This window comes from Uranotaenia lowii, chromosome 2 (genome assembly GCF_029784155.1).
Source record: "Uranotaenia lowii strain MFRU-FL chromosome 2, ASM2978415v1, whole genome shotgun sequence".
NCBI classification, from domain to species: domain Eukaryota; kingdom Metazoa; phylum Arthropoda; class Insecta; order Diptera; family Culicidae; genus Uranotaenia; species Uranotaenia lowii.
Genome location: NC_073692.1, coordinates 70,813,637 through 70,827,545, shown reverse-complemented (window position 1 = coordinate 70,827,545; position 13,909 = coordinate 70,813,637). Strand labels below are relative to the sequence as shown.

General features: G+C 39.7%; 1 protein-coding gene across 1 annotated transcript; it reads right to left on the bottom strand.

Annotated features, from left to right (window-relative positions):
- Positions 1–509: 509 nt before the first annotated feature.
- LOC129749057 (trans-1,2-dihydrobenzene-1,2-diol dehydrogenase-like) lies at positions 510–2,018 on the bottom strand. Its single transcript, XM_055743884.1, has 3 exons — positions 1,655–2,018; positions 964–1,502; positions 510–902 (listed from the first exon to the last, which is right to left on the bottom strand). Exons 1-3 carry the CDS (start codon positions 1,857–1,859, stop codon positions 633–635), a joined length of 1,014 nt encoding a protein of 337 aa, XP_055599859.1. The 5' UTR covers positions 1,860–2,018; the 3' UTR covers positions 510–632.
- Positions 2,019–13,909: the final 11,891 nt, after the last annotated feature.

Here is a 13,909-nt window from a genome sequence, read left to right as displayed (position 1 = left end):
CGAGAACCTTTTGAAGTAAGAACCCCAAACATGGAAAAAATAGTGTATCCCCAAATTAGGATATCGTAAGCTGTCACGAGACAAGAAAAAAAAACCACACATAAACACAGAGCAAAAACAGAATTTCGTAGCCGAGAGTAAACTTCCTAGCAAAAACAAACAAACATACAAACATGTACATAAGTTTCATTGAAAATAACAAAATATGTAATAAAGAATTCTTACAGAAGATAAGTAAAAAATCTTCATTCAAAAACAAAATTGTTGAAGAAACCGAAATTTGTAAAATAACTCAATCTGGAGAAAAACTAAAATTAACTATTATATCAATTATGAAAACATCAGTAATTGACAAAAATACAATTAGTCGCATAACGATGCTAGCTGCTCATTGTTCGATGAAAAATATCACATCCCTTATAATGTTAGCGTTCTCTCTACCACCTGGAAGAAATCTCTTCCAACAACAGGACTTTTAGCAAATAAGAAAAATTACCGATTCCGAAAGCATAAGTATATTGCAAGTCTATGTTGTATTTACATTACAAACTTATGTATTTTTTTTTTAATTTGTCAATAATACTTCTAATGTCGACATCTATTTACAAATCATTTCATAAAACGGAACTTCTTCAAGGCTTAAAAATGTAATCCTCAGCCATTTCAACACCCATCTGCTTCCGAATGGTATCCTGGACCCTCGCCACAGCCAAACTATCGGAATGGCTCACAATCGACGATTCCAAATCACCGGCCTCTATCCTTAGCCGGCATTCCTCAGCCTCATACCGAAGGCCAACGCTGTTCTTCTGAATACACTCCACCTTGGACATAGGCAATGTGTAAAATTTAATCGTCCCATCCAAATCTGTCAGTTCGGTCGGACACCAGAAATCAGGAAGCTGTAGCAGAAAAGTGTTTTAGTTAAGTTGATTTAAAAAAACATTCTTGTAATAAATTTACCTTGATAGTCCCCTCTGATCCGCTAATCGTGGCAGTATTTGAAAGTGTTTCGACTCCACTGGTTCGAATTTTCACCGTTGCACCACTGGGAAATTTGAGCTCAACATTTGTATGAACGTCCACATTTTCTTCGTTCATTTCTCCTTCGGTCTTAATCTCCGCTGGACTTTGTTCCAGAATCCAAAGCGCCAGTTGGCTGCTGTAGAGACCCAAATCTAGCACACTTCCTCCGCCCAAGTGCTGCATCCGGATACGTTGGACCTTACTGATGGGGAATCCCAGTTCGACTTTAACCTCCCGAATATCACCAAGATCGCCGTTGCGGATGCGATTCCGTATGTAACCATAAGCTGGGAAGAATCTTGACGAAATACCTTCCATGCAGAACAATTTACGTTCCCTGGCATACTCCAGCAAAGCCTTCGATTGACCCTCGTTAACGCAAAGAGGACGTTCGCAAAGCACGTGCTTTCCACCGTCTAGCATCTGAAGCGCGATTTCGTAGCGCAGACTGTTCATCGTACCCACGTAGACGATATCTATCGAAAATAAATCACAATGAAAAAAAATTGACTAAATTTTTTCACTTCTAGAATTAGTTCAAATCAACCTTCAAATGGCTTGCAGGCTCAAATCGAAATTCATTCGAAATAGCCTAATTCACTAGATGGTGATCGTAAGAGTAACTCACCGACATTGGGATCCCGGGCCAGTGCCTCGAAACCGACGTGAAAATTTCTGATTCCATGAAGTTCGGCAAATTTCTGTGCATTTTCCAATCCTCGAGCAGCAACGGCTACCACGTGATGATCGGCTTTTGGCAACGTCGAAACGGCACACGCAAAATCGTGCGAAATTGTTCCCGCGCCAGCGATTCCCCAACGTAATGGTGCCATTTTTTCTCGCAAAATTGCGAAAAAAATGTGAACTAATCAGCTCTCGTTCTAGAATAGGAACTACACTTTCACTATCACTTGTTCTAACCGCCAGTCTTCAGATCTCGGATCTAAATGGCGCAATCGCTGATTGTCTGTTACAAGTACTATCTTGGGCTCTCTGAGACGCGGTTTTGCTGATTCTTAGCCGAATGCATTTTCATTTATTTCCAAACCGGCACCCTCCCCACCCCCACACTAATATGATTGTTTTCCGTTTCGCTACCAGTGCAGTGAATGGTGATGATGATGATCGTCATCGTCGTCATGAGCATTTTCTTTCTTCCTTGACGATGATCTCTGCATCCCTACAGCTGATCGGGTTTTCCACTCAATGGTGCACAATGTGGTAAGTTTTGCCCGAATGAAAGAAATCTTTGGTGAATGGCCTGTGTTCCGGTCGCTCGGGATCAATGAAATGATACTCTCTGTTCTGCGGACGGAACCGAGGTGAAAGGTCGTTTACATGAATTTACTCTCCTCAGTAAGAAACAACAACTTTTCCGGATGAAGTGGTTTTCCCGGCTTCAGGTCTGTGACATGACTGGCATATGACAAATACTGAGTTGAATAAACCAACTATATTCAATAAGTATGAGAAATAAAAATTAAAAATTCTTTTTAAAAAATGATTGCAGATATGGATGAGACGAAGGTCATAAAATATTGAACTAAAGCTCAAAATAAAAATGCACAACACAAAATCTTACAATAAAAAACAGTTCAAATCTGATTTAACACTAAGCATTTATAGTTTGAAATTAAAATAAGGGTTCTGTAATGATTTATCACTCAAAACGTCATATCATTCGAAATTCGGGAACAAGATCGTAAGTTAAAATCAGAATTTAGTGGAAGAATCAATATAGGGAAAGCCTGGGATTATTTATTCCATTTTTATTTAGTTTGAATGATTAAGGTAATCTGTAATTTATAAACAGGATAACTAAATTTCTACCATATTACTTTCAAGCTTTGCACAACAGAACATCGTGCATCGGTGTAAACTTATTGGTTTTGTTTTGAAACTTATAAATTTTATTATGACTTGATTTCTAACATCATTACACTGGCGTTCCAAGCAGAAGTGTCCCCCTTTTTTGCCTGAATGGTTTTTTTTCAGCGTTAACTATAATAAAAACCCGACAAAGTTTCTATTCAATAAAAATTGAAGTTATTTGACAAAAACAACTGTTACAGCATTTCAGTAATTCTTCAGTTTTATATCTCTCTTCTGCAAAAAGTTATGAAGATAATCAGATTTTATATCAATAGTGAAAATGGTTCCTAGGCCATTTAGCATAAAACCGTCCGGAATAACGCCTTTGGTATAATGGTTGTTTGGCATGTTGGTCATTTTAAACACATTAGTATTTAAATTTAGTTTTAAAATTGAAAAAACATTTTTTTTATGGTATTTAACGAGTTTCTAGGTTTATTCAAACTCCACGAAAAGTCTCGTGTCCCGCAGCGTGAGGAAGCTTCCTCGAATTGTTGATAAATCATTTTAGGACGGTGTCCCCTCTTTCTACAACACATCAGCACTTCTCATGAAAACATTATTTTTTTCTGTGATTACTGAAACACGTTTGCCAATTCCTTAAGATAGGATCATTAATGCTAAGAACCACTTTACCTCATTTTTTCAAAGAGTAGGGGAGATAAGCGGCCTTATTCTGCGCCTCGAGTGACGTGACGATTGTCGAATCACCCAAGTCACTCTATTCCAGCAGTCGGTTTAGGTGAGAAACGTCACTTTGGATGAACTTTCTGAGTTCTTACCCTATTCTCGTAGTCACCCTGGGTGAGAATCGTCGCATTTGCGTGACCATTTTAGGTGACAATTGTCGGTACCTTTTCAGGTGGTGACGAGATAGAAATTTAAAAGAAATATCCCGCAGAATAAGGGCCAAGGGCATAATGGCCACCTAAAAAAGTCTATTTCTTAACTGGCTGAAACTTGAAAAACAAGATAAAATCGTTTGAAAATGCATTTTAAAAATTTTTGCCGAAAGCTGAAAATCAATCACTGTAGAGGGGGATAATGAGAGGCAGTATAAGCACTATTAATCGGGGCACGATGAGCGTTTTCTGCCGTAGAAACTAGCAGCGATTTTAACTCTTTATTTTTCCAAGAAAGAATTAAACTCAATAATGCAACTGAATTATAGAGCTGCAGCTTGATTAATTTCATCCGACTATTTGGCCTATTGGTAAGGTGTCGGAGAGTTGATCAGATGACTTGAGTTCGATTCCGGAATCGTAGATTAATCAAACAAAGCAATAACAAAATAATGTATGTCTGTTTGTAGAAAACAAACAATTCACGCACATTCATACATTATGTATGTGCTTTGTTTGGCGGATGGTGCTACTAATCGTATAATGCAACAATCAAAACAATCGATCATGAATGGTAAATGAAAAAAATCACCTTGACCAGGAATCGGATTCGAGTCTTCTGATTATCTTTTCAAAACCTTACCGATACGCCAAATCATCAAATGACACAAGTCAAGCTGTAGCTCGATAATTCAGTTGGCTTCATCGAGGTTGAATTCGCTGCTCGATTCTACGGCAGAAAACGCTCAAGGTGCCCCGATTAATAGTAATTATACTGCCTCAGGGGCAATACTATAAGAAGTACGACATTCTTCCGCATGAAAATTTATTTAAGAAAATACGTAATTCTGTAGAAAAGAGGCGTGCTTACTATGCCCCGAGTGCTCATTATGACCTTATCTCCCCTACATTATAGATTAAGATGATTTAACGATCATTTCACCCAAAAAAATCCACACGTCGTTGCTACGTGAAAACTACATAATTTTTAACCCAATGATTTTCACGTAGATGATACGAGAACAATGTGTACACGAGCCCCAATAAGAATTGGTGTTTTATGAACATCACCTACAAATTTCGTGAAAATTTAGTGAGTTCAACGCGATGTGAAGATGAAAACTATTCTAAGTTTTATTTGAATCTAAATTAGAATAAATGGTAGCCCAATAGTAATGATGAGTTGTTCAAATCGGTTTATCGGTTCTTCAATTGTTTCTGTTATTAATTTATCACAAATAAATTGTTTTATCTCTTCCCTGTCGATTAATGTTCACTTCCGGGAGGCATCTTGATTCCAAAGCCACTCGGCGGTTCTTGTAGCGCAGCTTTGTTGATTCTGTGAAAGTTGAAAAAATGTAATTTATATTCATCGCCAATTTTTTTGGAAGAGAACGATGAGATCTTTTTTAGCATTAGATGAATTATTGAAATGCTACGGTTATCACCTTGTCAGGATCTGCAGAAAGTCGGTAGCTTAGAAGAAACAAATAAGACGACCTTTTTTAATTTTTTTTCTCAGTTTTTGTAAATATCGTAACGTACTTTTTCTCACTCTTACTTTTACCCCATCGTACTCTACATGCTTTGTTATGCACTAGTAGGAAATTTTACGTCAATGTATATGTCTCTATGTTGATGATTCTACCCAAGAATATCAATGTGAAAAAAAACTATGCAAAACGCATATTTTATCAAAAAAAATTTATAAGATAAATTGTATGTAGGTATATGAATGTATACTGTTGAATATAATGGTCTTCGCCGAAAAGAGTGCTGCTAAAAATTTTGTTGGGAGAGGTGCGAGGAGCCTCTAGTGATTTTTTACCAAAACATTTCGGTTTCCACTACTTACAAGATCATTACTCAACTATAGGTTTTTTTAACGAAAGGAACTACCAGGGTGGCCAGCGAACCGGGATTAACGGGAAAAACCCGAGAATTGGAATTAACACCGGGAAAATCGGGAAATAACCAGGAATTTGTTTTCAAAAGCGGCAAAAACTGTCAACAAAAGAAATTATTTTTCTTCTTAATATTCATACATACTTATATACCTACCTATATACCTGCGGATTTCAGCGGCTAGACTTCGCCGCCACGAGCTTTTGGGCCTGTCTATTCTTCGATGCCCTTCTGGATTCCAGTCAAGCGCCTCTCTGCAAATCTCGTTTTCATCTTTTCACAGCATGTGCCCAATCCATCTCCACTTACGTTCCCGAATCTCGATTTCTAGCACCTTTTGATGACACCGGCGATGAAGTTTTGAGATCCAGTTGCCGTTTGAGATCCAGTTGCCAGCTAACTAAGCGCGGATGATGTTCCGCAGGCATCGATTCACAAAAACTTGCAATGTTCGCGTCGTCACCGCATATGTGCACCAAGTTTCACACCCGTACAGCAATACGGATTTGACGTTTGAGTTGAAGATTCGGATTTTTGTTCGTAGAGAGATCTGGCGTGACCGCCAGATGTTTCGGAGACTCGCAAACGCAAATCGGGCTTTTCTGATCCGGGTTTCGATGTCCTTCTTGGTACCACCATCAGGCGTAATCTGGCTATCAAGATACTGGAAGCACTCCACTGTCTCAACCTGTTGTTTAGCTACCACGAAATTGGAACGATTTTCTGTGTTGATTTCCTTCGACTTGGTCTTTCCGACATTCACTTTGAGACCTGCTGCCTTGGAGCTTTCGGTGAGGTCGTCGAGTTTGCTCTGCATATCTTGTTGTGTTTGGGCGAGCAAAACAATATCGTCTGCCAGGTCAAGGTCGTTCAGTTGCTCCATTGTTGAAGGATTCCACGGCAATCCTCGGTTTGGTCTACAGTCAATCGATCCAGTCAGGATCTCATCCATTACGATGAGAAAAAGCAGCGATGACAAAATACATCCTTGTCTCACTCTAGCAGTTACCGGGATTGGTTCGGACAAGACACCGTCGTGCAAGACCTTGCACGAAAATGCCTCGTACTGTGCTTCGATGAGATGGACTAGTTTCTCTGGGACCCCTCGTCGTCTAAGAGCAGCCCAGATGTTTTCGTGGTTCAGTCGGTCAAATGCTTTTTCGAAATCAACGAACACCAGCAGAAGAGAGTCCTGGAATTCGTTGATTTGTTCCAGTATTATTCGTAGCGTTGTGATGTGGTCCACACATGATCGTCCGGATCGGAATCCAGCTTGTTGCCGTCGGTGTGTAGCGTCGATTTTCTCCTGGATCCTGTTCAGGATCACTTTGCAGAGTACTTTGAGGGTTGTACAGATCAAAGTTATGCCACGCCAGTTACCGCACTCTGTTAGGTCTTCTTTCTTTGGGACCTTTACGAGGATACCCTGCATCCAGTCGGCCGGGAATGTTGCAGTATCCCAGATGTCAGCGAAAAGACGGTGCAACATTTGTGCTGACAAGGCAGGGTCGGCTTTGAGCATTTCAGCAGGAATGCAATCGATTCCAGGCGCTTTGTTGGATTTCATGTCCTTGATTGCCGCTTCTATTTCAGCCAGCGAGGGCGCTTCCGAGTTGACGCCATTAATGCGACTTACTGTGGGCGCCTCGAGCTGGTTCTGTTGGCCATTGCTATTTGTAATTCGGAAAAGTTGTTCAAAATGCTCAGTCCAACGCTTGAGCTGATCTGTTCGATCTGTTAGCAGCTGACCTGCTCGGTCTTTCAGCGGCATTCTTGCATTAGTCCTTGCACCACTAAGACGGCGAGAAATATCATATAATAATATCTCCAATGGCGGCGGCTCTTTCTCCCTCTTCGGCTAGGGAGTTTGTCCAGACTCTCTTGTCTCGTCTACAAGCTCGTTTAACTGCCTTTTCCAGCTCCGCATATCGTGAGCGGGCGGCTGCTTTGACTGACCCGGTACATGCCTGCTCAATTCCGATTTTCGCCTTTCTCCGATCATCGATCATCCTCCAGGTTTCATCCTACATCCATTCACTTCGTCTTCCACAAACTTTACCGAGAGTACCATGGCTCATCGTGATAAAGGCATTCTTGATTCCACACCACTGTTCTTCGACTGTTCCGTCTGTCGGCAGCTCCGAGGCTCGGGATTCTAGCTGTTCAACGTATGACCTTTTCACCTCTGGATTCTCCAACCGGCGTACGTCGTATCGACACCCGACTTTCTCCTCGCGCCGTTGGACACGCGCAACTCTCAATCGTATCTCGCCAAGGACTAGGTGATGGTCAGATGCAATGTCTGCGCTTCGTTTGTTGCGGACATCAAGAAGGGTCCTTCTCCATTTTCGTCTGATGCAGATGTGGTGAATTTGATTTTCTGTTCGGCCATCTCGGGAAACCCAAGTGACCATATGTGCTGGTCGATGGGGGAAGAGCGATCCACCGATCACCATGTTGTTGTTGCCACAAAATTCTACAAACAGCTCTCCGTTTTCGCTCATCTGTCCTAGGCCATGGCGCCCCATGTTCACTCAAAATCCTGATTATCGGAGCCAATCTTTGCGTTAACGTCGCCTAAGTGGATTTGAATGTCACCTTTCGGAATTCTCTCAACCACGCTGTTCAATTGACTGTAAAACTGCTCTTTCTCCTGCAAATCGGCAACGTCAGTTGGCGCATAACACTGGACCATTGTAAGATTTCTAACCCGTGTTCTGAATCTGGCTACGATTATTCATTCGTTTATCGGTTCCCATCTTATGAGGGCCGCATGGGCCTGCGGGCTTAATAGGAAACCAACTCCTCGTTCCCGAGTAGCGTGTTCTCTTCGTATGCCAGAGTAAAGCAGTACTTGCCCGGACTGTGTCTTGTGTTCTCAATGTTAGGCCAACGGACTTCGCTCAGTCCCAATATCTCTAGCTTGAGGCGGCTAGCTTCTCTAGCAAGTTGAGCCAGCTTACCTGGCTGGGCAAGGGTTAAAACGTTCCAAGTTCCAATTCGTGTCCGTATTTTCATGCTAAAAGTCGTTGCCAAAGTTCCAATTCGGTTATTTCTTCTCTCAGTTTCCGTAACAATACAAGATATCAGGAGCAGTAGGTTGTTAGCCTAAAGTCACTATCCCGCGATGGGGCTGCTTCTTGGACTTAGCTGGCGGGAGCCGCTTCCATAGATTCAGCCGCTCGCTGCGAGACAGACGCTGCTTGAGCCGCCCCTGACCTGGAGAACAGACGCTCGGTTGTTGTTGCATGCCGCCCCTGACCTGGGGAACAGACGCGTGCTGCCACATTCTCAGTCTGCATGCGACCAAAGCATCCGCCGGGGATGGGTACCCGATCTCCGCTTAGGTTACTCGCATCCCAGCCGGCACCGCGGGGAGGTAGAGACAGGAGTTGTGAATAAAGCATGCATCACTACAAATCTGGACGCACTATTTATTTTACCATAGTGCTCCTAGTTGTCGGATCTGGAATGTTTTGGCAGCACTTTGTAGAGGAATGTTTCTTCTACCAGTGCTGAAAATTTCATTACGATTCCTTTTGTTTCAAAAAAGTTACACGTGATGGAAGCCGCGAGATGAAAATAAACTTTGAACACCCACGTCAAAAACCCGACGTGGTCGGGTTCAAAAATCGCGAAATCGTTAAAAATGGTCAAATCAACCGTGTGTAGCGTTCTCAAACGTTTCCGTGAGATGCGTACTATAGATCGGCAGGTTCATACCAAGCGTTATAGTGGACCTAAGAATCAGAAACTGCATTTGAAGGTGTTGAGAACGATCAAGGAAAGCACAGGGTAGTCGGACTATGACATTGCCAAGAAATTCAACGCCGACCGGTGCACCGTCAGCAGAATTCGTCTACGCGAAGGAATACGATCCTATCGTAAGCAACCAAACCGGACATTGAAGCAGAATTTAGTAGCCAAAGGACGTGCCCGCAAGTTATACAAGAAGATTCCAACGAAGTTCGACGGATGCATCCTCATGGATGACGAAACGTACGTGAAGATGGATTTTGGGCAGCTTTCTGGCCAAAAATTATGTTAAGCCACTGCAGTGGTGCACTGCACTGGTCATGGTGATGTCCCGGGCAACTTCAAATTCGTTTTTGCTGATAAGTGTGCAAGAAAGTGTTTGATCTGGCAAGGTATTTGCAGCTGCGGACGAAAAATTCCGGTTTTTGTGAAAAACAAGACCATGGACTCCGAAATTTACAAGGAGGAATGCCTGAAAAACTTTTTTTTTTTTCGTACATTAGATCTCACAAAGGACTAGTTAAGTTTTCGCCAGATTTGGCAAGCTGCCACTACAGCTAGGAGGTTCTACAGTGGTATTGGGCCAACGGGTGGATTTTGTCGAAAAGGACATCAACCCACCCAACTGCCCTCAATTCCGCCCTATCGAAAAATTTTGGGCAATTGTCAAGCAGAAGATAGAGAAAAATGGTAGGACGACTCGGGAAGCAACAGAGATGAAGAGATTGTGGAACAAAATGGCCGCTGAGGTCAGCGAATAGGGTGTTCAAACTATAATGAGTGATACTCAACCAAAAGTTCGAAAATTCATCAAAACAACATCGGAATAAATTTTTTATTATTTTTCCTTTAAAGTGCAATAAAAACCCTATATTTCAAGTACAAAACATTTTTATTTCGTTTTCATAGCTCCGAGATAGACCCGTTTTAATGCGTCTAGATTTGTAGTGATCCATGCTTTAAGAGGTGATATGACCACTGTGGGGTCTCGTGTTGCACATTTTCCACCGTTTACCAGCCTATATAGGAAAGTACTAATATAGAAACAATAAGAAAGCTTCCAGAAGCTTTAAATACAAATTGGTCAATTTTGTCCTATTATGATTTTACATGAGATGGAGTTGCCAGTTGTTGTGCCCCTACTGAGTTTTTCCGTCAAATGTTAAATGTCAAAAAGCCATGAGAGTTCGAATTTCGAAAACGTTTTTCAAATAATCAAACTAAAAACAGAATTTTGAACTTTAATTAAAATTTCAAATGTTAGATTCAGAAGTAATATTCATATGTGATTTGTCAACTTCAATGGATTATAAGAATCCTTTTCGGTCAGCAGTCTAACTATTATTTTTATTTATTTTTATTTACATAGTATTCCGTCTCACGACATAACTTGACGAACATAATTCCTATAATTCACTCGGTCCATGGCAACCGTTCTCCAATTTCTCGGGCACCCCACGTTCGCCAGATCACGCTCCACTTGGTCTAACCACCTCGCTCGTTGCGCCCCCGCTCGTCTTGTTCCTACCGGATTCGTAGCGAACACCTGTTTTGCAGGACAGTCGTCCGGCATTCTCGCAACATGTCCCGCCCAGCGTATCCGGCCAGCTTTCACCACCTTCTGGATACTGGGTTCGCCGTAGAGTCGCGCGAGCTCGTGGTTCATCCTTCGCCTCCACACTCCGTTCTCCTGTACGCCGCCAAAGATGGTTCTTAACACTCGTCGCTCGAATACTCCGAGTGTACGCAGGTCCTCCTCGAGCAATATCCATGTCTCGTGCCCGTAGAGAACAATCGGTCTAATAAGCGTCATATACAGGTTACACTTCGTGCGAGGGCTAAGTCTTCTCGTCTAACTAAACAGTCTTACTAAACGACTATTATTTAGGATTCCAAGGACCGAAACGTTGGAATGGAAAATAAAAAGTCGTTGTTGCTATTTATTAGACTGTTTGTAGAAAAAGTATCACACAGAATTCACATGTATTAAAAATTTTAATAAAAATTTAAGAATCTGAATTTATTTTCTATTTGAATTCAAAGTTCAGGTAGAAAATTCAAATGAAGAGATCGGATTGAAATTTCTATTATTCATACAGAAGTCCGACTCAAAATGCAGGTGAAGAATTCATATTCTAAGTTCAGGTTTAAGGTATAGATTTCTTGTTCATAAATCAGACTGCAATTTGAAATTTACAATCTTAGATTAAGATTGAAATGCAGTTTTCATATACATATACAGCTTCAAAATCAGAGTCAGTCTTGAAAATTTCTGTGGAAAAGATAATCTTTTGAAAAACAAATCAATTGATGCAACTAAAATTAACATAGATTTTATAGTTGGAAACTTGGAATAGAAATAAATAAATAAAATTATTTTTTTAATTTACATTGGATTTTTGAATCCTGATTCCTGAATAAGAAATTTCTCAACCACTTTATTTAAGTGACATGTCGTTTGGAAGCTCTAAACCTCATCAGTTCTGAGTAAAATGAACATTTATAAATGATGAGCTAACAAACCCTCAGAGCCAAAAGGGTATATTTGAAAAAAATGTTCGATTTTTAGTTAATAGTGCCAATCAATTCTTAATTTAAACTGTATTTTGTGATTCTTTCAGATTTTGGATTTTTTTTACATATTTCAACATTTGAACGAAAAGTTTTTTTTTAATATACGGAAAATAACCAAACACCACATCTTATAGCGTGTTTTCTAGAAATAAGCTTTTATGCACATATACCTATTTGGATCAAAGGGCCTTATATGAAAACGAATTCTATTAACTTATGTTGCCCTGGATGATTCAGATGTTTCCTAGATGTTGTAAATCTCATAAAACAATACCTTCCTTTTGGCGTAAAATTCTTTTTAATATTCTCGAAATTTCCGTGATTTACAGAATCGGAAAAAAATCAACGAAATGAAAACTGATGTTACTCGATATTGATATGACAAAACATCTCAACTTTTGAAATCTTTCGAATGTTTTTCAGTTTTTCTACACATTTTTTTTTAAATAAATTTATTTTCAAAAGTCAACGAAATTCAATCAATTTTTTAGCTGATAAAAAAGCTGATTGCTCAGCGCCTCAAACAGAAAACAGCTCTTAAATTCTTGACTCTTCAGAAAGGGTAAATAAGTAAACTTGTGTCAGCTATTGATTTTGAATAAAATTTTGAAATTTCAATTCGATTCATTCACGTTTACCTTTAAAATTTGTAAAATGTTTTTTCTACCGTATAGAAGGTATTTATCTGGGTATGTTGGAACCGGAAAAAAGAATAAAATCTTAATCAGGAAAACTGGGAAAAAATCGGGAATTTGATTATGGACATCCTCTAGCCACCCTGGAACTACTTTTCAAATTAAAAAGAAAACAGAAATAAATACAATGGTTGAAAAAGTATACCGAATTATAGTTTTTCTACACAAAAATGTCACACAGAGCGTTTTTGGCTCTAATCTTCTTTTGGCAGAAGGAAATGTTTTTTTTACGGATAGCATTGTGAAGTAATTGACTTTAACTGTTAACTCTTATCCGTCCCTGAAAATTTTACCCGTTACAGTTCCTGGAGTGTCAATTTGAAACTCCTGATTAAAAACTCATTATCTCTCTTGTTTCTCAACCGATTTTTACAAAATTTATAGTTTTGGAAGCCTTCGCTTTGGTCCAAATTCATCCAAGAATTTTTGCAGAATTTTTAAGTATCGGTTACATGATTGTATTTTAACTTTGTTTGTATTGTATTAATTGTATTAAAAACTGAATATTTTGTTCGGAAGAATCCACATAGTTTTTATTTCTTCCATGGAACCGAGCCTGCTAATGATTTATGTGGAAAATTTGCGCTGTCTTAGAGCATTGAAAAACAATCAATTCGACTGAGGTGCCTAGCGAGGTATTGCAGGACTACTTTTCAAGCAATACCTCCTTAGGCACTAGCAGTGATGTAAGTTGAATTGATTGTTTTTCAATGTCAAAAGACATAAAAAGACTTCTATTTAACAGCTTATAACCTTTTTGCCTAATAAGATACGAAGTTATGGGCTTGCACAAAGTTGTTCGACGCAAAAATTTCCTTTAAAGAGTTTATAAATTGGCACAAAAACCATTAGCAAGCTCGGTTGCACAGATCAACTAAAAATGATGTTGATTTTTTCGAACAAAATTTAGATCCCAGGGTTTGAAAAATTAAAAAATGACCCCAAATCGACTCAGTCATGTTCATATCTTGTTTAACCCTCATCCGCATTAGATTTCATTACCCTAATCAGCACTAGGAGTGTCAATTTGACACCACAAGCTCAAATCGTTATAACTTTTGGCGTGTTCAACCGATTTAAACATAACTTCTATCAATAGAAACCTTGTAATCTCAGTAAAATATGTTTAGAACATTATATATAGCTAAAGTTACTAGTTTTCTCGTTATTCAGCATGAAAGAAAAAAAATCCGAAAAAACATGCCTCACGAAAACTGCTGTAGTTCATATATTACACGT

Bases quoted from the DNA above. Each gene is read 5' to 3' on its own strand.
- LOC129749057 (XM_055743884.1), bottom strand. From the start codon at position 1,859: ATGGCACCATTACGTTGGGGAATCGCTGGCGCGGGAACAATTTCGCAC. The intron at 1,503-1,654 runs GTGAGTTACTCT...TATTTTCGATAG, and splicing joins GGCCCGGGATCCCAATGTCG to ATATCGTCTACGTGGGTACG. The intron at 903-963 runs GTAAATTTATTA...TTTCTGCTACAG, and splicing joins GATCAGAGGGGACTATCAAG to CTTCCTGATTTCTGGTGTCC.